This window comes from Chionomys nivalis, chromosome 26, assembly GCF_950005125.1.
Source record: "Chionomys nivalis chromosome 26, mChiNiv1.1, whole genome shotgun sequence".
In the NCBI taxonomy this organism is placed as follows: Eukaryota; Metazoa; Chordata; class Mammalia; order Rodentia; family Cricetidae; genus Chionomys; species Chionomys nivalis.
Window position 1 is genome coordinate 2,150,783 of NC_080111.1, and position 27,108 is coordinate 2,177,890.

A 27,108-nucleotide genomic window follows, 5' to 3' on the forward strand; every position below is an offset into this window, starting at 1 on the left:
AGTCGCCTGCCGGAGTCCACAGGCTTCTTCCATGCAGCCGCTTTCCAGCATTCCCTACCAAGCCTGTGGCCTTAATGCTCCGAGCGGCTTAGCCTGTCCGTCAGTGAGCCAGTCGTCACACGCTGTAAGATTAAACTGAGGGGGATGGAAGTGTATGAGAGAACAGAACGGGTTAGATACTTAGTAAAGCTTACAGGATGCTAACAATGAACACATTTGATGTTGTGATGGATCATGAGTTCTGGGATTTGTCCAAAACAAGTATCTCGTCTGACCCTGGCCTCTCCTGCCACGTTGATCTTGTCTGTCTCTTTTTAGTAAATATTTACATCTAAAACTTCAATAGCTGGAAAGGTGAGAAAGCCCACGGATGTCATCTCTGAAGATAATGACCCATTTGTGTGTGTGCTATTCTTTATGGCTATTACTCAGTGCCATTGAAGAACAGTGGTCTTTAATGTACAAGTGTCCATCTAAAGTAATGAGTTCATCAATTAAATACATTTATTTATTTATCTATCTATCTATCTATTTATTTATTTATTTATTTGATTTTCAAGACAAGGTTTCTCCGTAGCTTTTGGTGCCTGTCCCGGAACTAGCTCTTGTAGACCAGGCTGGCCTCGAACTCACAGAGATCCACCTGCCTCTGCCTCCCGAGTGCTGGGATTAAAGGCGTGCGCCACCACCGCCCGGCAATTAAATACATTTTAATTACAGAGGAAACTGTTACTGTTGAAGGTAGCTCATCCACTGGTGCCCTGTTTAGAGCTGGAGTAACTTCAGGCATTGAACAAAGAAAGGAAAAGTACACAAGAATCATGACTTTTCCTAGTCATCTTTGGAAGTAAAACTGAAGTTACTGAAATGAGCAAAGGTGGAATGTGTACTGGAAAAAAATGTTTTAGTACATCAGCCACGTCTGATTATCAGACTCTTTTTTTCATCTTCTTAGCCTGAGCAAAGCACTTATTCTCTTAGAACGGAAAAGATATAAATCCTTACTTCACACAGTATTTAGAAAAACTAACCAGTCATAGAGAGGGCTGGGAACGCACGGTGGTAGAGCACTCACATAGCACAGGGACCTGGTCACCAGAACCAAACCGACCTACACAGAACCCTTGTTAGGTAGCCTAGGGAACTGGAGGCTCTGTTCATCTTCACCTTGAAAGTGTAGCGATTATAACAGTCTACAAAGTCAGGTAAGGACCAGCACCTGACTGAGGCTAGTCATCCGACTTCCTCTGAGACTTGCTAGCTCCTCCTGAAGTCTACAGCACTGCAATGAATCCTTTGAGAAGTTTTCAGACAATTCTCCTGCTCATATTTTAAAATAAAGATGTTTTCATCTTTTGGTTTTAGGCGAAGTGAATAACATAAACATTAACTAATTCATTGGATTCAAAATACTTAATTGTTGAGTGAATGTGTGTTAGAAATCACATACTCACCCTGGAGTGCAGAGATTCTGGTTAACTGAGCGGCTACAGAAACAGATTACAGTGGTGGTGGCCATATTAGTCACACCCCATCCTTCCAGCTGGTCCAGGGCTGAACGAGTTCACTGTCTCCCAACAAAGCGAATATACAGCTTACTAGATGCAGACATGAACATAAATGAAACCAACAGTCAATGGGAGGATGGCAGAATATATACAAAATATGCACCCAAGGAGTCCAGACACGAATTAGCATCGAATTCGTCCAGTTTAATTAGACAAAAACCTTTAGACCTCTGCCGTTTGTACTGCGTGTGCTCTGTAAACATTTACATAGAATTAGCTCTGCTAGGTACACAGCCAACCTAGTGACAGCAGCTGCTGAGATGAGGCCGAGTGGCCGTGGGAGACACACCTGTGACTTGGTACGTCGTGTTCAAAGACATTTCAAAACACTGTTAGCTTTGCATGACTCAGTATTTGTCTTGGCCTAGGACATTAAGAGCAGGTATTCCATAATTTCAAAATACATGAAATACCAAGAGACAGTCCACAAGGCTAGGTTTCTTTTACCCTTTTATAGCAGTTATGTGAACATCTACTTACCTACAAAAAGCTGACGTTAAATCTTAGGTGTGGAGTAGGGTAGGTCGTTCGGGGAGGTGAAAGGTGGGCTGTGGTGACTCCTTCCTCCGGTGTTGGTTGACAGGTGGGTCAAGAGGAATTACAGGCTGGCACTCTGGTGTTAACCTTGCTTCAAACGCGGAAGTCATCACTGGAAACATCCAGGAGACACTGTCTCCATCACTGAGAACTGCAAAGTCCACTTCAGTTACAGCAGTGTGAGTCACCCATGAGATCATTACCCCTTGTTTCTTAATTCACCTTCCTCTAAGAGGACTTCAAACGGGATACTTTGTATAAGATGTTCCTTCCTAAATGTTGGTCTGTTGTGTTGTCTCACCGCTAACATGTTGTTGGGACTTGTTAGATCCTTGTGGCTTAGATTCTCCTTAGACTAGGCGGGTGCTTGGATACTGCAGAAATGAAGTGAACCACACTATATTCTAACAGTCTTTTATGGGGATAAAGGAGCATAGATAGCTAAGATGAGCAGCAAAGAAAAGGGAGAGGTTTTAGGAGTTCCTCTAGTGTCCTACGGACAGTTACGGAGCAGCTGACGGGTGTACTCAGTGGAAGGACAGCTGTTTGCCTGGAAAAGACAGGAAAGTCGAAGCAGACACAGTAGCAAGGTGGACAAACACATCCAAACGACCTTTCTGTGGGTTACCATTTTTAATACAGGTTTACATCCATGCTGTGGTGGGAACAAAGTTCACATCTCTAGGACCGCTTCTCTCGGTGACTTTACAAAGGCACAGTCAAGTAGGACCCACGTTGACAGTAACAGATTTAACGCATACAGTGTTGAAACAGATGTGGAAGAGGACGAATTTGTAGTTTTACACAGAAATGCCCGTGTGGGGACAAACAACCATTTCCACTCCAAAGCACTCGTGTTACTCAACACCGTCTCCAGAGGCCATGGCAGTTTTAGGTGTCCCTCGGATCAATGTCCACTTACCGCAACAACAGAATACTCCCATGAGTGGAGACTGAAGGACCGAGACAAGCCTTCCCTCCATATGACCATTCGAACTCAGCTGTTCTACAGTGAGTGGCACCTTTGATGATGGTTAAACAAGTTGAATGTAGTCACCCAATCATAGGGCTCTAAGTTAAGGAAATGCACAATAAGGTAGAACCAGGTGACTTGGTCTACTATGGGAAGTGCTATATCAAAAGATATTCAAAGTGAAACAATAGACAGCTACTCATCTGTAGTCGACAGAACTACATTCATTTCAAACATCTGGCGTGAGTGAATACTGGAAATATAGAGTGATTGTAATTCTGGGAGAGATCGAGAAATTGACATGTTGTATATTAACACTGCGCTTTAGAATACATTTTCTTTTCCATCCCAAAACAGCGTGTTATTTCCCTATTTGGCTAAAACTTTAGAGGTCATGAAAAAACCAAATTTATTCATAAATAAAAAGTGCCACTTTCAATAGTCACACAGCTTTGTTCCAGTATTACTTGAAATTCGTTAGATTTTGGTTTTTTTTTTTCCAAAATGCATTTATCTAGTAAAGAAAAATGGGCAGAAGGAAGCGTCACCCAAATTATGCAGCAGTGTTAAGCAAATTCAGTTTCTGGGCCAAAATTTAAATTATTTGTGTCTTCAAACTTTCCTTTGTAACCTTTCTTATCTCAATGTAATTTTACATTTGGCCAAAGAAAGCTATTTTCTCTTGGCAGACAAAACCATGCTTCTGAAGAAACACTGATTTAGGTCTGTGGAATCTGTCTCCTTATGACAGCAAACTAACATAATTAAAAACTGTCAATTAAGAATTAAGTTACAGTGCTTAGTCTACTATGTTTTAAAAACCAACTGTACAACTCTATGATCTTGGATATGCAGGAATAAATATATTTTAACTTTAGAAAACAAAAAACAAAAACAAAAAAAACCAAACACTTGGGAGAACTGAGAATGAGTTCAGGGGCTCACAAAACTTTCCCGGGAGGGAGGATGTAGGGTGCAAGTCTTCCCCAGGACCCTTGGACAGAGAAAGAATGAAATGTCTGTGGTCAACAGCTGAACTGCTGTTATTGCCAATGTTAGTGGGGAAGAGGTCGCAAAAGATCAGCTGTTCTCAACACAAACACGGTCACCTTTAAAGATCAGCTGTTCTCAACACAAACACGGTCACCTTTAAAGATCAGCTGTTCTCAACACAAACACGGGCACCTTTAAAGACCAACACCAAGTTTCTCCCATTTTCAAAGGACATACAATTATCACACACGACCCTTCTGGACTTCAAATTAATTCTGATCCAATCCAAAGTTAAAGCTGCCCACATGTACAAGCAAGGAGTCCTACTGTGTATGACACTCAAGAGTTCTGGAATGTGCATCTTCTTAGCCCATGCGCTGACAAAGCGTCTAACTACCCTGACATTGCGTCATCTGTAATCATGACCAAGGACGCAGTTTTCCCGCTGAGGAAGCATGCTAGGTCTCAGAACACTTCATGAACCCTGAAGTGATTCTCTATGGAGGGAGTTTCCTTTGCGAAATGAATTTGGCTAGTCACCTGCACGCCCAAATCCCCAAGGATCTGAACAAATTTCCTGTGCTCCTTGCCAATCCAGGACCTCATTGGATCCTGTACCTGATACGGTGTCACATGGGTGTGGACAGTAATCCCTGTTTGAGCAAATTCCTTCAAGACTTCTGGGTATGTGACCCAAGTGTCGCTTCCCCCAGAATGACCACCATCCAGCCAATACATTGTTCTTATACTTTTGATGAAAGTGTCTATGTTCTTGTCTTTCTTGGCTTCCTTCAACTCAAACAGCAACTGATTCAAAACTACGCAGCCTTTACTGAATCCAACCAAAGTGAACGAGGCGCCATTCAGTGACAGTGGAGCGAAATTCACAGCGGCCTCGTCAGCGCTTCCACAGGTCCTCTCGTTCTCCTCGTGGCCACCATTACGAGGAGTAGAAGGATTAGACTCACAGTTAACTGCTTTACAGTCCTTATTCCAAACACTCCTCGTCTTGGACAGCGAGCCGTTCTGAGTTAAGCTGAAAGCGTTAACTAATAACATATACAGGTGCTTAAAGGCTCCGAAGTCCGGGTCGTGCTCAGGTGCGCCAAACATGTTGCTTTTCACGAAGTTGTCATAGCAACTGAATTTGTGCAGGTGCATCCGCGAGCACTTGACCACCCAGATGAAGCTGTCGGGGAAACGACGGGCCAGGATGGCGGCGGTATTTTCTAGACTCCAGTTTTCCCACTGATAATTCTCAGGATGACGAGTCATGACCTCATGGTAATTCTGAAAAGAAAGATGAACACACATTAAAAGTGTATTTGCCTATAAAGAAAGCTTTGCATTATTTTCAAAGGTTTGTTGACCTATGGCTAATGTACTCAAAATAAAATCAAAAACCTTTTAGTGCTTTCTCGCTCTAAGATTTTGAATGAAACACTTCACTTGGCCTTAATTTCATTAAGAGACAGGGTAATAAAATATACTTGCACTAAGTATTAAGAATTTCTGAATAAAACAATCTAGAAAGATAAATTTTAGCTTTACAAATCATTTATAACTTTTATTTAGTGCATATGTAATGAAGTTCCCTAATTCAACTGAAAATATAAATTTGATTACAGATCTTTTGATCAAGACATAATTTAGGAATATTTTCTGACCAAGGAGCTGTGGTCCTGCTCTCTGGGATGAGTCTGTCCCAGGCATGGAGACTTCCCCAGCGTCCTGACTGCTATGAGCTGCGGTTCTGCTATCCGGGATGAAGCCTGTCCCAGGCATGGAGACTCTCCCAGCGTCCTGACTGCTATGCCTGACGCCAGTATTTCTCTTGCAAAGTTGCAGGACGGCACAGAAAATCTTAACGTGAATCCGTAACATCTAAAACTCCCGTGAGGGGACACCAGGTTTTAAATAATCACAAGTTAAAGTTGGTGATCAAGACTACAAAATTGCCTTCCGTGGTTTTCTTTTTAACTTGTTCAGTTTCACAGGCATGGGACAGCTCAAATTTAGATGTATTAAAAATTATTACTATCTAGATCTTTGCTCTTGTCTGTCCATACCATTTGCCTTTTGTACAGATTTTATTTGTTTAGATGCATTCTGTATAAAGTAATGGTGTTTGTTCTGCCCATACAGTATTTCTCATATACATAATCACACATGTACATGTGTAACTAGAGAACACTGACCTGCTAGCCATGTACATTTTGATCATTTCTGATACTGCTGAACTTAGAATTTTTTCTTTATATATTTGTAGGTAGAGTTAATTTTGGTAGTAGTCTATTTTTAACAGGAAAAATGTACATAACACTTAATATTCAAACTGTGAAAGGCTTTAAAGTGAAAAAGCCTTACCTCATGGTTTCCACTAAGCAAACATAAGCTTAGATATAATTTTCTCTTATTCTAAAAGGCATGACTCTATAGCAATACAGACTTGCATAACAGTATTTGAATGTCAGTAAAATACCCCTGGAATTAACAGTAAAGCCTGCACTGGCAAGGCACAAGAACACACTGGTTTCCACACTCTCTGGCAAGGCACAAGAACACACTGGTTTCCACACTCTCTGGCAAGGCACAAGAACACACTGATTTCCACACTCTTACTTCGCTTCAATGCTAATGGTTCATTTTTAAAAATCCTGGTAGGATAAGATTATGCAATGTTCTAGATTTAATTTTCATATTGGATTTCAAATTAGGTTAAACATTTTTTGCCTTCTGGCTATTTTATTTTTTATTTTGTTTTATTTTTGTTTATACTATGTTTATGTCCTTTGATAACTTCCTCATTGTAATGTTCAACTCCTAATAATTTACTTCATTAATCATTTGTCACATGTCTATTAGTAGCTGTGTATGTTTGAAATATATTCCAAGCGGCTCTTAAGTTGACTTTTTATGGATTTTGCCATTACCTTCTTCACATCCAGGTTTATTATACAAAAAATTCATAAAATAAGCAGCTTAGATCTGGAAGGGCTTATCTGTTACTTTCTGTTACTGTTTTTAAACATTACTTTTGTGAGTACTGGCGTGTGTGGAAGCCACAGGATGTCTGCAGGAAAGCTTCTCTCCTTGCACCCTGTGAGTCTTGGGAACTGAACTCAGATGTCCAGCATGACAACAAGCACCTTTACCCACTAAGCCACCTTGTCTTTGAGACAAGGTCTCAGGTGGTCTAGGCTGGCCTTGAACCCGCTATGTAGCTGGAAAGACACTGTGCTGTTTTCCTGCCGCCTACGTAGTTCACTTCTTAAGCTTGGTGTGGCAGCACATGCCTGTGATCTCAGCGCTCAGGAGGCCGAGCCCGAGAGGATCCAGAATTCAAGAGCAGCCTGGGCTACACACAGTGAAGCCATCGAGAAATAATAAATAAAAAAATAAGCAAGCTTATTATAATTGAGAACTCCAAAGTCCCGCACCTATACAATTGCTTGCATTACTATTTCATGAGCCAAGTGAAGCAGATTTGCTGACTCAGTTCAGGCTGTGCCTTATAGCAGGGGCTGTAAATCTAAACATCAGCCCCCACCAGCTCCAGTTACATGATCAAAATGGGGGAAAGTGTTAATTTGACGACCTGAGCAGCAAAATGAACACTGGGATCCTTACGGTTACAGTTACATCAAATCCAGACCCAAGAACCATGGGCAGGTGCTTCCCCACCCTGAGATGTGGCCCAGACACCCCATAGTCAAACTCTCTCCACACCCAGGCTGTTAACTACAGTTAACTGACTGGAAGGGGTTTCTTTCGAATCTTTGTCTTACCGGGATAAGCCACACTAACTATGCTTGCAGGAAGTAGGTAAAGGCTACGCCTCTGCTCATGCCCAGTGAGGTGGACCTAGGAGGGCTCAGCCCAGGTAGACTCTTGCTGGCCTGCAGGTACTTCAGAGGTCCAGCCCACATTACACTGAAGTGGGCCAAAAAATCTTTTCCAAAAACCTCATGGTTCCCAGAGTTTAGAAACAGTCATCCGAGGATCTAGAGTTGATGAGCTACCCTCTGAACCACCTGAGAAGGAAGAGGAGCGCTACGCCAAGAGAAGCTACACATCTCTAAAAATGCACCAGCGGAATAAAGTACACAGCCCAACTAAGCAGGGACTAGGATCCAGCTAAAGGGAACGGCTTAAGAAAGGGCTGGACGACCCCAGAGAATAAGGTCAAGACATACTCTCATGGTCATTTACCCTTCGGGAAAGCAAGATCTGATGACATCAGCGATTCCGGTACTCGGGGATGCTGGTTCTTTCTGTGGAGGGTTTCGAAAGGGGCGGTATAAGGAGACCTTCACCGTTTCAGATGCACTAAGAGGCACGGTGAAGGCACTGCAGTTAGCGCTGGGTTAGAGATAAGGTAGGAAATCCACCTAGGAGGACTTCAAATTTCTGAGCTGAGCGACTTAAGTGGTATTTTCATTAACCTGGACGAGGAAGACTGCTGAGGAGTGAATAGATTTTCGGTTCTAGACGGCTACTAAATATCCAAAGGAAGCAACTGGCATGCAATTGGTGAATCCATAAACATCCAGCTTATGTCTAGACGAAATAAATATTGTCAGGGAACAATAGGCAGAGCCACAAGAGTGAAGGCGTAGAGAAGTCCACACAGGGAGCACTCCAGTGCCTGAAGGGGAGGAGGGGTGGCACTCTCTGGGCTCTTCCTGTACTTAACCTTGACTGAAGCCCTCAGAGGAGAGGTTTGCCCTCCCTACAGGCTTTAGGCTAAAGGGCAGGGAAGGGAGTGTTAAATTTAGGCAGTTTGGCCTTGGAACCTCCTTCCTTCCATTTCCTTCCCTCTATAAAACACCACACTTCACACAATGACCAAATCCTAGTATGGGGAAAGCATCCGGTTGTTCTATTCTAACTTGCATGTCTACCCTAGCGCTAACAGAACTTTCTGGGCTGGCTGATGCTCGATGGAAAGGCTCTGTGGATCTGCGATCTGCGCCGTCCAACATAGTACACACAAGTCACCTGGGGTGACTGACACTCGGCACACAACTAAAGAGACAGATAGCCCTGCCTCTTCCTGTTAACCAATTCAGACACTCTCACGTGGTTGGTTAATGTGTTCATCACACAACGCAGTTTTAGACGAAAACCCGGCTTCCAGGACAGCTCCAGCGTGGACGTCGCTCTGCAGCTGTGAACCCAGCAACACCAAGTACGCACACCGCACCGCGCTGCATTCAAATGGGCCTCAGCATCCCTAGCATGGGGTTGGCCATTCAATTTCTTCCACTCCGTGTTGAGGGTTACGGAAGAGGTCACACTTTAGTAACGGATCAACGGCTGTTATTTTAGTGAGACGGCGTTTTCCAAGCAGTACCCCGTGCCCAGCACGCACACCGTCGTCCCAGACAAGGCTGGAGCTGTGCGAGCATGTCCCACTCCCTGCAACGCCTCTCCTCTCCCCCCACCCCAGCGGCCCCGGGACAGACAGACCACGGCCTCCAAGGTCCCTTCCCCCACCCCCCCACCCCGCCCGCCTCCCGTGTGACAACCCGCGTGGGCGTGTCGGGGAGGCCCGGCCCGCGTTACCTGCACATCCCCGGGGAAGTAGAGGACGTGGTGCCGCGGCTCCAGGGCCGCCCCGTCCCAGGCCGCCAGCAGCAGCAGCTCGTTGCAGCGCTGCGGGTCGGAGCCCGGCACGGTGGAGCGCAGCAAGCGGGGACAGCAGCCCCGCGCGCCGCCGCCCGCGTTCATGGCTCGGGGCTGCGAGCCGGGTACCGAGGCTCCGGAGGAAGCGAGCAGCGGCCGCAGGAGCAGCAGCACCAACGCCGGGGACCGCGGCCGCCGCCTGAACAACCTCATCGGGGGCGGAGGGGCAGGGAGGTCGAGCCGCCGGGGCCGCGCACCCGGGCAGCCGGGGCGGGGCCTCCGCTGCCCAACGGCCCCGGCTCGCCGCTGGCGTCAGCGCGCCGCGTGCGTCGGGGGGCGGGGCGGGAGGGGGAGGAGCCCGCGGAAGGACGCTTGTGATTGGTGGACGAGGTTCCCGCCGGGAAGTTCGAGTGAAGTCGGGGAGCCCGGTTCCTGGAGAGGGCGGCGGTTCGGGCTCCTGCGCGGTAGCGGCTGCTCGTGGTCGCTGCGCGATCGAGTCGGGTGTAGGAGTTCACGGTGAGGTCAGGGACAGAGCAGGGTAATTCTGGAAGTCTTTCGCGTGTCCCCGAGTGGAAGCGATCTCCTTTATCCTGCAAAAAGAGAGTGTGTGCATTTCCCGTTGGTAGAGGGAGCAGGGCACATGGGGAGACTGAGGATCGTCCTGCTTGCTCGCACATTTACTGTAGCGGATGTGTACAGCCAGTAGGACTTTCCATGTAGAGTTTTGTAATCCGTTTGAAAACGATAGGAAAACCTTGAGAACGGCAGCTTCTGATGTCTGATTGTGTCGAAATAGAACTGGGCCAGTTTATGCATTTTTCTTTTTAAATTAAGAAGTGTTTTTTTTTTTTTTTTTTTTGATTTTTCGAGACAGGGTTTCTCTGTAGCTTTGGAGCCTGTCCTGGAACTAGCTCTTGTAGACCAGGCTGGCCTCGAACTCCCAGAGATCAGCCTGCCTCTGCCTCCCGAGTGCTGGGATTAAAGGCGTGCGCCACCACCGCCCGGCCAAGAAGTGTTATTTTAACGCTGTGTGTGCGTACATACTGTGGACGTGAACTTGGGTTTGTTTACCGGTGTAGGCCTGAGGTGGACTTTGGGTGTGAGGAAGGAGATTTCTGGAAAGGAGTCGAAACTTAAATTGAAGGTTCTGCAAGAGTGAAAAACTGCTTAGAACTTGAGGGACTGGGGAGAAGTTACACTGCCGCAAGTCCGGAGCCTCATTATACTCTATCTTGAGCTGCCTTTTTCAAGTCCTCCAGTGTCCTTGAATGGCCAGCTTCCTGGTGAATATCTCGTGAGACCCTTGGAATGTGTTAGCTTCTTAGTAGGGCACCAGCTTCCTTCCACCAGCCCAGAAGCTAAGAAAGTTCAGAGATTACATAGGGGCCAGAAAAGAGATCTTCCACCTGACGTCTCCACCGATGTATTGGAAAGACTTAATTTATTTAAGATGTTCTGTGTTGATACTGTAAATCTTCAGCTCACTAACTCAGTTTGCCTTTGAGGTGAGAGCAGTGTCTTGTGTCCTCCCTCTCTACCTTTTTAACTTTTTTATTTATTGACTTCTTGTTTGACAGCAGCTCGCTGAGCTGGAACTCATGGAGTGGGCTACACTGAGCTAGCGAAGGAGCCCCAATGGTTTGCCTGTCTCTGCCCTCCCAGCTCTGGGATTATGTCTGTAGGTCGCTGGGCTCTCTGCATTTTGTGGACGATGGAGGATCCCAATTCAGGTCCTCACACACTTTGGAGAAAGAAGTGGGGCACTGTACCAACTAAGTCATCTCCCAGCCATATTCTGCCTTTTAAAAGTTCTTTTATTTATAGCAGAAACAACGGAGCAAATAATAAAATAAAATTCCTTTAGTGAATTTCACTAACCACCATTTTCTTAGTGGCGTCAGAGAAGTGTAATTTGTCAATCAACTTGGATATAAACTATTGGCTTCAATCTGACATAATAAATATAACAGGTGTTTAGAATGAGAATGACACCCCCCCCCCGCCACCCCATAGACTCATATTTGACCACTTAGTCTCTATCTGATGGAATCGTTTGAGAAGGATTACGATGTGTGCTCATGAAGGTGGCGCATCACTGAGGTGGTTTTGAGTTATCAAAAGCCCACGCTGTTTTCAGTTTGCTCTCAGCTCCGTGCTTCTGGATCAAGACATAAGCTCTCACCGACTGCACTAGCCCCATGCCTGCCTGCTGCCATGCTCCCTGCCACGATGGCCATGGACTCTAACCCACTGGAACTGTAAGCTCTAAATTAAATGCTTTCTTTTGTAAGTTGCCTTGGTCATGTTTTTGTTGTTTGTTTAATCACAGCAATAGAAAAGTAAGACAAACCAAAAAAATTATTCAATTCATATTACAAAGCATTGCTTTATAAAATAGCTAGTTAAGAAGAAATGGAGGTTAATTGTACAATGATTATTGTAATCCCACCAAGGAAGCCAGTCTGGACTTCAGTTCTGCAAGTCACATGTTACTTCCACTAGGCAGAGGACTGGTAAGCTCCAGGCTCCAAGCTCAAGTAGGACTTGTGTTGCTAATGTAGCTTTTGATTCCTGTGGTTTGGTTCTCCAGGTTAACTGATTACAGAAACAGTCCTACGTTGAAGGGAACAGGGCGTACTTGTGTTTAGAAAGAAAATTAATTGTAGCAAATACTAAATATTTTAAAGTAGTCTCAGTATCTCTGAGATAATTGAGGCCTTTGAGAAACACAGAAGAAGAGCTTAAGAACAAAGAAGCAAACTGAAGTGAGCAAAACTCCCCGCGGCACGGTCACACGTGTACAACCCTGCACGGTCACATGTGCACAGCCCTGCTCGGTCACACGTGCACAACCCTACACGATCACACGTGCACAGCCCTGTACGGTCACACGTACACAGCCCTGCTCGGTCACCTGTGCACAGCCCTGCACAGTCACACGTGCACAGCCCTGTTCAGTCACACGTGCACAGCCCTGCATATAATGGTTAACTAACAGTATTTAAATACATTATCCATGACTCACTGTCAAGAAAATATAATCAATTAAAAACAAGTTAATTGTCAACAAAATATTATCAGCTGAAATTCAACAATGTATAATGAGAATTATGCATCATAACCGAGTGGGGTGTGTAGCTGGACATGGTAGTGTGCACCTATAACCCCAGTGCCCATGAGAAGGAGGATTACGAGTTCGAGACCGGTCTGGCTACATAGTAAGACCCTGTCTCAAAAGGACACAACAAAGATATTGCTCCCTTGAATAAATCTTGAGATTTATTCTAGGAATCAAAGATCGGTTTTACATCGGAAAATCAATATTATATGCCATATGAATATCATAAAGCTAAAAATACCATAGACATCTTAATAGACATACACAAATAATATTGGCAAAACATAGCATACTCTCATGATGTAAACCATCCAGCGAACCAGGAATAAAAGTGAATTTTCTCGACCCAATAAAAGTCATTATGAAAACCTACAATAATGTAATACTTAATGGTTAAAAGATTGAATATTTTCACTCTAAAAATAGAACAAGATAGAATGCTTATTCTTGCAGCCTTGATCAGTATCATGCTGTAAGTTTAGCAGAGTAATTAGACAAGGAAAAAAGAATCCAGACATAAATGGATTTATGAAGACATAAATCTGTGCCGATGCCTTGATACTGTCTATGGAAAAATCTTAAGGAACCTACTGAAAGTAATAAATGAGTTGAGCAGTGTTACAAAATCAATATGTAACAATCAAGTGTTTTTCAGCTGTTGGTAATGGAAAATCTAAAAATAAAGTAATAAAAATTTCATTTACTCTAGTAAAAATATACTGATGAGTACATTTAATGAAAGGAATGTAGAACGTGCATGCTAAAAGCCATGGAGCTGTTTAAAAATTAAAACGTAAATAGGTAGAAATAAAGCTAATGTCCATGGGTCAGAAGATGTTATATTGTTAAAACTGCTGTTTCTTTCAAAGTCGATCTGTTAATTCAGTGCTACCCACATTAAAAATCCTGTCTTATTTTGCTGGTTCTGAGATGCACAGAGCCAGGGATTCAAAATATAATCTACATCCTTCTTCGGAAAGATGAAAAAAGTTGGAAGACTCACAATTTTCCATTTCAAAACAGCAATGCTGTGTTGATTAAAGTGATATCTACAGTCATAATGGAGAGGGTTAGGATAGCAGGTCTTCCCAGAGCCTGGTGGCTCTGCATAGACCAAGTTACCATGAGGAGGAGATGCCCGCTGTGAAGATCCAGAATAGCAGGATGTCATTCCAGCCTGGAGTCCCAGTCCTGCAGAGACTAACAAAGAGATGGAAGAGTTAGAGGCCAGCCCACCCTCTCAGGATTCCCAGCTCAAGAAAATTCAGCAAAAGAGAGTGGCAGATAGGTTTCTGGAGAAGGGGCTTTGGTTTTCTGTTTTCTAATACCAGTGTCCTTGACAGAGAGAACAAGCCATGACATTGGTTCCAGAAGTTTCTAGAAGCTACCAGACTTTCTGGCCTAACGCTCACCATACGAAAATGAAAGTTACTGGGCTCAGCCAGCCAATGCTTTGTAAATAATACAAAATAAAAAGAGTCAAAAGGGAAAATAGACAAGCTGAATTTTAGCTATATAAAACAACTTGTTATTTCAAACGATATTAGTCAAATGTGAAAAAGACGATCCCAAAACATGGACATTTCTGGTACTCAGTAATGAACATAGGGCAGGTTTAAAAATAAGCAAAAGTTCTACATAGACGTTTTACAAAAGACATACAAATGGACAATAATCCTGTTAGCAGGCACTCAGCGTTAGTCACCAGGGAAATGTAAATCCAAACCATTATTAGTTTCGCTTCATGTTTACTAGTAGGGCTACAACATCTACTAACCAGTGTTGACAATGGTGTGGAAAAAATAGGAGGCTCATGCATTGCTAATAAAAATGATGGAACTGCTTTTGATGAACATTTGATAGTTTTTAAAAACACTGAACAGATTTTCCATATGTAGTACTGGCAGAACACGATAAAAGCACTTAAGGACAGAAAGGTTTATTGTGGCTCACTGTTTTAGGGCAGGGAGGAAGAGGAGGATCCAGCTGATTACATTGTGACAATTCAGCCGGCTACATTGTTACAGTCTAGCTGGTAACATTGTTACAGTCCAGCTGGCTACATTGTTACAATCCAGCCGGCCACATTGTTACAGTCCAGCTGGCTACATTGTTACAATCCAGCCGGTTACATTGTGACAGTCCAGCCGGTTACACTGTGTCCGCAATCAAGAAGAAATGCACAGGAGGAGGGACCAGGATGTAAAATCCCAGAGTCCTCCTGGAAGGGCTCACTTCTTTAGCCAAGGCTCTACCTCCTAAAGCTTCCACATCTTTCAAAACAGCACCACATGTTGGAAACCCAGTGTTCCAACAATGGAGCAAATGCAAATGTTTCACATTCAAATGGCAACATTGTAGCCCTGGTCCCAAGTAGTGTACAACTATCTGATAATCTAAAACGCATCCATTACAACTTCAAAAGTCTGCATGGTCTAACAAGCTTAGCTCTGTTGAAAAACCATGTCTTTTGAGACTCACGGCAATCTCAGTGCTTCTTGTTTTAAAGATGACATACCCCAATATACACTGGCACAATATAAACATTCCTATTCCAAGAGGGAGCAATAGAGGCATAGCAAAGAAATATCAGGTCAAAGCAAGACCGAAACCTAACAGGCCAAGTACCGCCCTCTTCAGTTCCATTTCTAATGTCTGGGGCTTTTAATGGAATCATCTGGGCCCCAGCAGCCTTGCGAAGTCCCCTCCTCCAGCTCTGCCACCCACAGGTTAAGAAATCTCTCTTAGTCTAGCTCTGTACCATGTGTGCAGCTTTTCTCAAGAGACCTTTACACTCCTGACTGTAAATAAAGACTGCTCTTTAGTTTCCAGCCTCCCAGATCTGAATAATCACGCAGAAACTATATTAATTACAACACTGTTTGGCTTATTAGCTCAGGCTTCTTATTAACTAGTTCTTACATCTTAAACAACCCATTTCTGTTATTTTATGTATTGCCACGAGGCTCCTGGTTTGTTACCTCTCGCTTCTTGGGCAGCTCCATGGCATCTGCCTCCTTTGACTCCACCTACTCTCTCTCTCTCTCTCTCTCTCTCTCTCTCTCTCTCTCTCTCTCTCTGTGTGTGTATATAGTTTGATCCCATGGAGTCTGTGATCTTAAAACTTGCCATGCTCCTTTATTTACCAAACTGTAGTTTTATGTCTGTTCTCACTACAAACCCTAATAAGAGCTGTGATTGGTAACCACACCACCACCTGAATGCTGTCCTGTACCAAAACTTTCTCTACCAAAACATTTGTATGTTACTTTAAAAACTGGGTGTGCAGACCAGGCAGTGGTGGTGCATACCTTTAATCCCAGCACTTGGGAAACAGGGACAGGTGGATCTCTGTGAGTTCGGGGCCAGCATGGTCTACAGAGCGAGTTCCAAGACAGGCTCCAAAGCTACAGAGAAACCCTGTCTTGAAAAACTAAAAACAAACAAACAAACACACAAAGAGAAAAATGCATGTGATTTATGTATATAGGCACAGGTGCGCACGTGCCATGGTAACACATGACAGCTTCTAGGAGTTGCTTTCCTCTTCCTCCATACATTGCAAGGATTGCCTTGGTGTTGTGACTTTTACTCACTGAGCCATTTGCATCCCTCATCCGTCGCTTTAGAGTTGAGTAAGCGTCACTCAAGTTCTAGGGACCCAGGCGCAAGGTAACTTTCTGTGGCCAAAATGTAACACAAATAGCTTGTGGCCCACTTCCAAGTACAGTTTTTGAGTAAATTTTGCCCGTTTTTAATTGACATATCTGCTATCTTGTTTCAGTGTAAGAGTTCTTCATTCTTTTGTTTACCAGTCCTTCACTGGAGAAGTATCCTGCAAAATCTGTCTCAAAAAAAAATGTTGCAGCTACATTAACATCTTTCACCAGATGGAAGGCTTTAACTAGATTACTAGGGGTCTTTTCTTTCTTCTACGCATCATCTTGATACCAAAAGGGTATCGCCAAGCCAAAGGTTTTGTAGGGTTTTCCCCCCATTTATAATTTTGCATTTTAGATGTAAGCCTTCAATAAATTCTGAATTAACGTTTCTGAAGTTTGTATGTCCCATGTCAACATTTATTTAAGTGAATACACAGCTAACTCTTCTAGATGCTCAACCCTCTTTGGAAAAAAATGGATTTTGTTCCCTTGCATTGTCCTGCTCCTTTATCAGAGATCAATCACTACATTGGTATGAGCCTATGTCTCTGTTTTGTTCCATTGACCTAGTCAGTAGTCTTGTAACAGTTTATGTATTTATGCTAATTTGGGCTGGATGTTTATTCTTTGCAGCTGAAATAAATCAGTCATTTATCTGAACACTGAACATCTCATTATAAAAATTTAATAAGCAAGGAACTGTAGACTTAGCCAGGTTACATAACACGTTCAAGGTCATCTCAGTAATAACTAATGGAGCCAGCATTTGAACCGCCGTTTGCTTACTGCATGTGGCTGATGGTGAACGATGACAAATGACCTTGTTCTTCTCACCTGGACCATCACTGTTGTTGAAATACTCTTCTGCTAATCATGGCTTTTTGCCTCCTGCAGTTCCTTCGAAATGCAATGATGTCTCCTTAGCCAGCGTTTAATACCTAGCTTGCATCATCAGCTTTTTCCAGGGCTCTATTACATGCTCAGTGGGACCACTTGCTAGGTTTATATTACACTCCATTTTATGCGATCAGGGTTGGAGCCCAAACTGTTCCTCCAACTTGGGGGAATCTTTGGTATTGAAATTCCACTTGTTAATCTTCTCACTTGCCATGTTTTTTTCTTTAACTTTTCTCAATTGTGTGCCCCCATTATATCCTAAATCTGAAATTAAGCATTCTTTCCTCAAAGTAGGAACAAAAGAAGCAGCCCTGGAGTTTTCCGGGGTTGTATCCTATGCCTTCTGTTTTGGTTATATGTATTTGGTTTATCTAGACTATCCTCTCCTCAATTGATACAGCACATGGGACCTGGCTTTTAATCACATAATATTCCCACCCAACATTTTGCAGTTCCAAAGGTAAAAGACAAAGCCACCACCTTAATGACAGCTTACGAGCCAGCGAGCCAGACAAGAGAACGAGCCCTTTCCCGTAGTTTCTCTCGTGCTGTGGGACAGAACAGAGAGCCCAGCATATTCAACATTGTTTAGATGTTGGAAAGGGAACCAGTGCATGCTATGCAGCTCAGTTAGCAGCCTGTGCACTCACAGGAAGGGCTAAGGAAACTCTACAGGTGAGACTTCCAAAGTTTTCAGTACTCCAGTGTTGGGATCTGAGAACATTTTTAGGGACGCATCTATACAAGTAAGATGTATTCGCATCTTTGGGAAAGTTTTGCTAGAGGAGTTTGCAGATCTTAAGTAAATTTTATAATGTCCATAATAATCTCATAATTGCTAGAAATTCTGATAGGGATGAATTGCAAATGCAGCCCTGGCTTTGCTGAGCCATGGGAATAGCCTCCAGCAAACTCGGTGTTGGTGACAGCCACTCTGACTAGGCCAGGTTGAGGGAGACTTCCGAGCATGAAAATGATTAACTTATCGCATCACTGCTCTCTGGCTTCCTAGTGACTCTCTGGGTTTCCTGCCTTCTTTCAATTAACTTCTTTTCTGTACACCCAGTCAGAAGAGTTTGCATTGTACATCTGAAGCAAGTAAATTTCATAACGTCCTTCTTAAAGGACCCCAACAACTCAAGGACAATGAATCCGCATGAACCGAGGTTGCCAGCAGAAAGGGCGACCAGCCAGCAGCACGTCAAGGTGGTTTAGGTGAGTGGTTTAGGGTCGGAATAGGCCATAAAGGAAAAACAACATTTTTGAGAGACATTCAGGAGATAAAATGTCTACGACATGGTGTTTTCTTTTCGTTATGAAGAAGATGACTCCTGAGAGGTGCACAGGGCTGTGGTATCGCCAAAGTCAGTGCTTCTAGCAAAGAAACCAGGAGAAGTTGAGAGATCACAAGTCAGTTATCTTTTGGGGAATTTCAAATAAAATGGTCGAACACAAAGGTAGAGGAGTGCTGTTTGTGGGGGGTACAGTGGAGAAACGGCTGTTGCCAGTGCTCCATTGTTGGGGGAGGGTTTGTGGTGTGTGTGAGAGAGAGAAGCTCTACAGGCACCTGGAAGAGTGCAGAGCAGAGAGGAGAGAAAGCAGATTGGGCATGGCCTGTTTTTTTTCTATTTTTGGTTTTTTGAGACAGGGCTTCTCTGTGTATAATCCTGGCTGTTTGGAACTAGCTCTTTTAGACCAGGCTCGCTTCGAACTCACAGAGATCCGCCTGTTGAGGCCTCATTCTTAACTGACTTATCTGGAGTCTGTCATGGTACTCTCACACCTTCTATCCTTCATGTACTGGAATTAGAAGCGAGGCTTTGTGTTTTTAGGCAAGTCACCAGTGAGTTACATACATCCACAGCCTATAAACTTCCCACATATTTTGAGGATTGAATTGAGGACTTCTTACATGCTCCAAGGCACCAACCAATGCTGCAGGTCACCATCACCAAGAAGAAGGACCCTTTACTGCTGACCCTGGTTAGTGTTGACTGTAACCATGCTTCCTCTGTCCTGCCAGTTGGCTCCCAAATGACACCTTCTTACTGACCGTGAAACAAGTTTAGGCTTAGGCTTGTTCCTGACTAGTTCTTATAACTTAAATTAACCGGTTTCTATTAATCTACATTCTGTCTCGCAGCCTTTTATCCTCCTTTTGTTCTGTAACCTGACTCCTCCTTGTCTCCTTGGTGTCTCACCCAGCATCTTCCCTAGTTCCATCCCGACCCCTCCGCCCCCCCCCCCCGCCATCCCCCCCCGCCCCCACCAAGAACCACTTGTCCTTCCTGCTCAGCTATTGGCCGCTCAGCTTTTTATTACACCAATCAGAGCAGCACATCTTCACACAGTGCACAAACATCCCACAACAGTTGAAGTCTCGCGACATCTTCCAACGTTTCTAAAGAGCAGACCTGTTTAGTTCGCTGTGTCACTCCTTCTTCTGAATGAGCTAGAAATGGGGAAATAGAATTTAGAATCACCTGCAAAACTCACAAGGTTAGGAAAGGAAATGGACTGGATATAAATCTTGTTCTCTGTTTTACCAATGAAATGACCTGGGATAAGTAAATAACCTTTCTGAGCCTCAGTTTTTCCCATAATTAAAATCATGGCAGTATCTACTTTGCGACTATCAAAAACTGTGATTTAAAACAATGATGATTAGCATGCACTCTTAAGGAAATGTGGTTCCTTCTTGTCATGGACATCTTAATATTTTCTAGTATCCAAGGTTTTAAAAATGTGTTTTTCTTTGTTTAGAGGTTTTTTGTCCTGTCGTCGTGTGCCCCCCCCCCCCCTCGCGAGACAGGGTTTTTCTCTGTGTAACAGCCATGGCTGTCCTGGAACTCACTCTGTAGACCAGGCTCGCCTAGATCTCACAGAGATCTGCCTGCCTCTGCGTCGGCCTCTTAAGTGCTGGGATTAAAGGTGTGAGCAACCATTGCCCTTTACACACAGTATGATAGTTAATTGTCAACTTGATAGAGTCTAAAACAGCAGTGTGGGAAGTTGGGGCGAGGCTTCCTCGGGGTCCTATTGGCTTTGTTGAGGTGGAAAGCCATTTCCTGGCTTGGCTCCTGGACTGTTTAAGTGGAGGAGGGCATTTGTGACTCCAAGCCTTGGCTGCTTTGCGTCCCCCCTCTCCCCCATGGAGGACGGCTCCTTGAACTATGAGCAGTACTAAATACTTTTCGTCAGTAAGCCGCTTTCATCAAGGTGCTTTATCAAAGCAACGAGAAAAGGAAATAAGAGACACATCATTGTGTGTTTTTCCCTCAAGAGGAACCCTAAAAGTGCTTCCAGACTCTTAAAGGTGCAGATCTGTGGCCTCGGCTTCACCTGCACATGGTGATTTGGCTGCTAAGAGCTGAAAGGAAGGAGACTGCAAAAAGTCCAGCGTGTGTTAAAGGCCCCCTGTCAGGCCGGATTCCAAAGGTGGCTGCAGTTTTGCTGGACAACAGGAGTGGCTTCAACCAGACTTAGTGTGGGCGCATCAGTGTGACCGCCTCTCTCACTAGGCCAGGTCAGGGAGACTTTTAAGCCCTGAAACGAGTTAGCTTATGGGATCACTCTTCTCTGGAGTCCCAGGGACTCTCTGCGTTTCCTGATACTTTTAAAATACACCTCTTTTCTGTATACGCAGTCAGAATAGGTTCTATTGTGTGTAACAGGCTAAGACATTATAATTTGAAACCAAGGTGTATAGTGAAAGAAAACAAACCCTTGTGGAAATGATATGTAATATTAAAATGGCTTCCCAAGTTTCTTTTTTTTTTCTCTAGTGGTATTATTAGACACAGAAGACGTGAACTTTAATGTTCCCTATGAATCTAAAAATGTCAAAAATGAACTTTTTAAAAACTGTCTAAAACTAAAAAAAAAAAAATTAATCCCTGGGTATTGATTCTGCACAAAGGTCCCAGGCGAGTTTATCAAGTCGAGTCAAAGCCAGAATAAAAATAAATCAGGCATTATATAGCGTATTAAATTTCTGGAGCTCAGCTCGGTTCCCTTAAGCGCTCAGGGCAGCCGCGGGCCCCCCACTCGCCATGGCGGAGAGACAACAAACCAGGAGAAAATTGCCGCTGCGAAATGAAGCGCATCACGCATTCACATTTACTGCTTTATACCTCCCCAGTCTCCGAGGAGGCAGAAAAACACAGCGAGCGCGCTAAAAGTGGATCCAGATGTCGGCCATCAACACGGAGGTACTTTAATTATCAGAAAACAAAGGAATCGCTCCTTAGGTGCGTTCCAGGCAGGTGTTCCTTCCCAGAAAACAGAAGAGCTGAAGTAACAGCCGAGCCATTGTATCTACTTCGCCTCTAAGTAAGGAAACAACGGTTTGAATGAGAGACTACCCCCATGGGGCCCGGAAGTTCGCAACTATTAACATGTTGCAAATGCTGTTCCGAGCTGCGGAGTGCGTGGTTAATATTAATTACTCTATTTTGCAGATGGGAAAAGCGAGTGCCTTGTGTCGTCATAATTTCTAACCCAGTGGTGTCAGTTTTTGACAAGTTCACTCTGCAATGAATCTATTTTACAATATCCTTTAAGCTGTATGCAGGATAGGATTGGTTTTTGAACAATTATAAATTTTAACATTGTCTATTTTCATTAAGGAAATTAAAACTATAAATAGGGGAAACTTTATACTACCAAATCCTGATTTTATTTTCAACAGATTTTAAACTGGGCCCATTGTTTGGCTTTATAGTGTCTGTGAGCCTCGGAAGCCGAGCTAAAAATGACTGCATTTTTAGTGTGAGAGTCCATTTACAGGTTGGCATATTCTCACGGGTCTACCATTAAACGTGTAAATCGTTTAGATTCCACATTCGTGACTGGAAGATTAACATTTATTACTGCCTACAAGTCACAACCTGAGAAGGGAGCCTTTGCCTGATGTGATAAATGGGTCCGAACAAGTAGTAATTCCAGAATTTGTGCTGGCATTTGTACACCCTTGCAAAATTAGAGACTGTTAGGAAGTTCTCTTCTTTTCCCTCAAGCGCTTGCTTTCTGTTTAGGTTGTGCTGTCAGACCTTGACCTGACTCACAGTCAGTGACAGGTTTCCCTCCTTCCTGTCCCCTTCTTCTCGGGTTTACATTCTGCCGTGATAGTTACAGCGGCTTCTTTACCCCACACAGCCTTGCTTCTGTCTGCTGCTGCTGGGATTGCAGAGTCTTTGAAGAAGACTCTGCGATGCTCGGCTCAACTCTTCCTCCTTGGTGAAAAGCCTGCTGACAGGAAGCACCTGTGGTTGAGAACCCCTCCGATGGCCAGCTCCGTAAGTGCCCAGGACGGCACCGCAAATGGACAATACTCTAGTAATGGGACTCGGTGTTCAGAGTGTCGTTTACCCACAGGAAACGTATGTGTGTTAACAGGTCAACTTGGTGAAAGTTACAATTTCGCAGCTGCCTTATTTCCTTGACTCATTTCTCTGTTCTGAACTGTAGTAGATAAGAAAGTGTTTGGTTGTCTTGAAGACCTCAAATTTATATATTTCCCCCCTCTGTATACTATTATATATACATATATTATATATTATACATATTATATAATATATGTGCATATATTATATATACAACAGAAACTTGTGCAAGCCTGACCTGAGTTTTCCTATATGCTGTTCTAATCTGAGAGTAATCGCTCTTAGACTTCTGTCTCTGGCCTCACATAAACTTACTTACTTCTTTTCATAGCCACACAGTATTTCATTCTGTAATTTTACCTCTCAAAGTGTATGCCCTCCTTTATTGTCAATGTTGTTTTTCTGTCATTTAATAGCAATACTACTGTAGTTATTATAAATAATAGTTATAGTCTTTGGACGTGTAAGCCCAGGTAAGAGGTTTTGCGTATTTTCACAGGCACAAACCTTAACTGAGACACTCTCCAGTGTGTGGACTATATTTTACTGAATATATTATATTGAATGTTTAAACTACTGGTGAATGTAGTTTCCTCACCTTGAATCAATCATTTTATACCTTCCTTCTCAGCTGGTAATATTATCTTATCCTGGGAACTGGGTTCTTTGGCAGGAATGCCCTGGTCTTACCACTCACTTGTAAACATGACCACATGTACTGTACCGGTTTTCTCTCTTCCCAGACGGCAAGGAGATGGTCTTCACTCCCTCTTGTGTTCTGTCTGTCTCTGTTCTCCATAAAGATTCCATCTTAATAGTAATCATCCATCTTTTCTGTCTTATGTTGTCCCCCTTCCCCCGTATCCCCAACTGTGTATTTTCTAGCCACCGCCATTTCCTTGAATCTCTTTAATCCTAATGGATTCACTGACTCAGTCTGGTCTTGATCCGGTGCCCACTTCTCCCTGGTTACCGTGCGTGTCGGTGAGCATTGCTACCCCTCTTCCTTCCTCTAGTGCGGTCTGTTGGCACTGTATGAAGCAGGCAAGCACACACCCATTCGTTGTTTGGGGAGGGTGCTGGTGATTGAACCCAAGGCCTAGTGTGTCCTGGGCGGGTGTTCTCCAGCTAACAGCACCGTCAACCCTCTTTCCTCCCTGATCCTCTCCCGAGTGTCTCCCTCAGCACTGTGCTCCCTGGGCTCCTCAGCTACCCAGCTAATCATGCAAACGGCTTAGCTGGTTTGCCGTCTTTTCTCACCTTTAAACCCTGCATTATGATTCACCTCTAGGCTCCCTGTCTCGTAGACATTTTCCCAAAGTCTCCTAGCTCATTACCAGATTTTTGTTCATGGCTAATGAGTCTCAGGTTGTGCTTTGAGCTGCGGACTCTCCAAATATATTTCACTATCTAAAGGGACTGCATCATACAAGAACTTAATGTATTGCTGTCTTTGAACCTTTTCCCTAAGGTATAAGTTTAACTTCACCTAATATACCCACTGAAGCACCCCCCATAGACTAAAAGACATTGTTTTGATTAGGGTCTGGGGCTTTCGTTTGTTCTGTTGAGATGGGGTCTCATGCAGCCCTGATTAGACTCCAAGCCCTGGTCGCCCCGCCTCTGTCTCACAATCAGTATGTCAGAAATGAATGTCTTTTTCCTTAGTCTCGGTCCTAATTTTCCTCAGCTACTCTTCCCTTTCCCCAAATTCTTTCTACCTATAGATCTCACTGTGATGTATAATTTGAAGTTAAACCTATACTTTTCACCTAAAGGATAACGATATGACCTATAGGCTTGTCTGTATTTCAGTATTGTCTTCCTGTTTCCACGCCAGCCATCGGTGCCTTTAATATTTAAAAGACACCACATCTATCCCAATTTCAGGGACTTTTGCCTTTCTCTGCCTAATTCACTTTCTTCTGTTCTTTCTTTGGCTAGTCCCCTACTTTCTTTAGGTCCTAATTTGTACATCTCTCAAGAGGTGCCCCTTCAAGTTTTCTACCTAAAAGGTGGCTGCTTCCTGCACCCCGAGGAGAGGCCAGAACGCAGCTCTTCTCTGCGGTCGGGTTGGCTTCCTCCAGTTATTCTTAGTTTAGTTCCTTATGGAGTTTAACTCGAACGCAAGTATTGATCTAGAGCTAAAAAGAGACAGCAATGTGTTAATGAGGAAGCACACACACGAGCACAGGGAGCTTTGGGGAACAGGTGGACAGGAAATTGAGGGTGTCTGTGAAGACGGAAGCTGGGTCAGCGGCTGAGAAAGACGAAGGGCCTTGATAACAGCAGCGCTTTGGAAATTTGTAGTGCTTGGGATAGTCTGCAGGGTAGAAGACTTTTCACCAAAGACTAGTAAGAAAGTTACAAAATATTACTAAGGCTGCAGCTGAATGCAATGAGCTCCCATCTGTAAATAACAGCACACTGGTTTTTGTTGTAGGGGTTTTAAGTCCATTTAATGAGGGAGCTTTCCCTCACTCCTGGGTGGGGCATCAAAGCTTCCCTCCTGTGAATGTCCTCAAGTCAGTTTTGGGCATTCCCTGCAGATGCCCACATTTAAGCTACAAGGTCTTGTGCCTGCTGCTGAAATAGCCTTTGCCACACCCCTTACAGGTAATGGCTGGTTGCTTGGGACGTGGGAACCCTTTGCTAGTTGACAGCTCTTTTGTCCTGCAGATGCTCTGATTTCTGACCTCAATCTCGGTGCTGGCATTTTGGGACCTGGTGACCTCTGGACTTTTCCCGGTTAGTGATACAATGCTGTAAATATGAAATTGGGACTAGAGAGGTAAGCAGGAAGCAAAACGTAATCCTCGTTTGAAGCCAGTTAGAAGTTGTGGCAGGGGACAGAAGCAAATTAGCTCAAATAATTATTAGCCAGACATTAGCTTCACCATGGATGGGAGCATTCTTTCTTTTCTTGAATTAGGCAATTCAGTTTTGAAAAGAGCTACATCAGAAACTTGGAAAATGTGAAATTTGGAAGCTGTTAGCAATGTCTGATTTCCAGGGGAAGTAGATCATAGCAGGGCCAGTGTGAATAAAAGATGGCTACACTCCTCTTGGGGTCCTCTCGTTGAGAGCTGAGGGCTACATCCTCAGTCCTGGAGTCTAAACTGGACTTAACTGGTTTGTCCAGCAGCAGAGAGAGGAGAAAATGTTCTGGAACTTTGGAGTCATTTCTAGTCTTCTGTCTAACTTCTAAACTCACTCCCTTTTGGGACGCTGACTGACAGTCACTTAAGGAGTTTGAACATCTCCCAGGAGAGAGCACAGGAGCAGGGTTCTGCCTAAGTCTGGTCTTCTGAGCTGGTACACATGTGTCCCTGACCTAGGGACCAGGGTTCCACTGTCACAGACCAGGCCAGGCCCAGATGCCAGCTGAGTACACCACCACCTTAGTTTAAGTTACAGAGGATTAGGAGGCACCTAGTCAGTTAGTCTCTGCTTGGCTTGAAGAATCATAATTCACAATCAGATGATACTTATTTCAGCCTGGCGGTGGTGGCACGCAACTTTAATTCCAGCACTCGGGAGGCAGAGGCAGGTGGATCTCTGTGAGTTTGAGGCCAGCCTGGTCTACAAGAGCTAGTTCCAGGACAGGCTCCAAAGCTACAGAGAAACCCTGTCTTGAAAAAAACAAAACAAAACAAATTACACTTATTTCAGATAGTAGGTTTCAGGGAAGTTTGTTATGCAACATTAAATTGAGACAGTACAGTCAGGCAGTGGTGGAACAGTCCTTAATCCCAGCGCCCAGGAGGTAGAGGCAGAGAAATCTATAGTTTGAGGCCAGGGTGATCTACAGAGTGTTGTGGAATTCTTAGCTATGTAAAGATGTGTTATATTTATTTATGCCGTGGAGTATTACTTTAACTGTGTATAGATGTGTTACATTTGTTTATGCTTCATTTGTTGAATTATGTAAAAATGTGTTGCTGTTTCACCTTGCCTGCCTAAGGCACCTGATTGGCTAATTGATCTAATTAAAAGCTGAATAGCCAATAGCTAGGCAGAGGAGGGATAGACGAGGCTGGTGGGCAGAGACAATACATAGGAGGAGTAAGAAGATGAACTAAGGAAGAAGAGAGGGAGCCGCCCGAGCCCAGTCAGACGGCTGCCAGTCTGCAGACACAGAGAAGGACATACAGAAAGCAAGACAGAAAGCCCTGAGGCAGAACGTAGATGAAGAGAAACAGAGCTAAAATAAGAGCTAAGATAAGGCCAATCATAACTAATAAATCCCTATGTCATGATTTGGGAGCTGGTGGGTGCTCCCCCCCCAAAAAAAAATTACCTGGTACAACAGAGTGAGTTCCAGGACAACCAGGGCTACACAGAGAAA

At 44.0% G+C, this 27,108-nt stretch overlaps 1 protein-coding gene across 2 annotated transcripts; it reads right to left on the reverse strand.

The window, feature by feature from the left end:
- Positions 1 to 4: 4 nt before the first annotated feature.
- On the reverse strand, positions 5 to 9,969 carry C26H2orf69 (chromosome 26 C2orf69 homolog). 2 transcript variants are annotated; one of them, XR_009056385.1, is made up of 4 exons: positions 9,640 to 9,969; positions 2,049 to 5,361; positions 1,455 to 1,598; positions 5 to 135 (listed from the first exon to the last, which is right to left on the reverse strand). XR_009056385.1 is itself a non-coding variant. In XM_057758335.1 (2 exons), exons 1-2 carry the CDS (start codon positions 9,910 to 9,912, stop codon positions 4,537 to 4,539), a joined length of 1,098 nt encoding a protein of 365 aa, XP_057614318.1. In that variant the 5' UTR covers positions 9,913 to 9,969; the 3' UTR covers positions 1,747 to 4,536. The 2 variants fall into 2 exon arrangements, 1 of the variants encoding a protein (XP_057614318.1); XM_057758335.1 differs by lacking the exons at positions 5 to 135; positions 1,455 to 1,598 and having other exon boundaries at positions 1,747 to 5,361.
- Between the last annotated feature and the right edge of the window lie 17,139 nt (positions 9,970 to 27,108).

Excerpts from the sequence above, each read along its gene's own strand:
- C26H2orf69 (XM_057758335.1), bottom strand. The coding sequence starts at position 9,912 with ATGAGGTTGTTCAGGCGGCGGCCGCGGTCCCCGGCGTTGGTGCTGCTG. Across the intron at positions 5,362-9,639 it reads ACTTCCCCGGGGATGTGCAG|AATTACCATGAGGTCATGAC; the intron begins GTAACGCGGGCC and ends CTTTCTTTTCAG.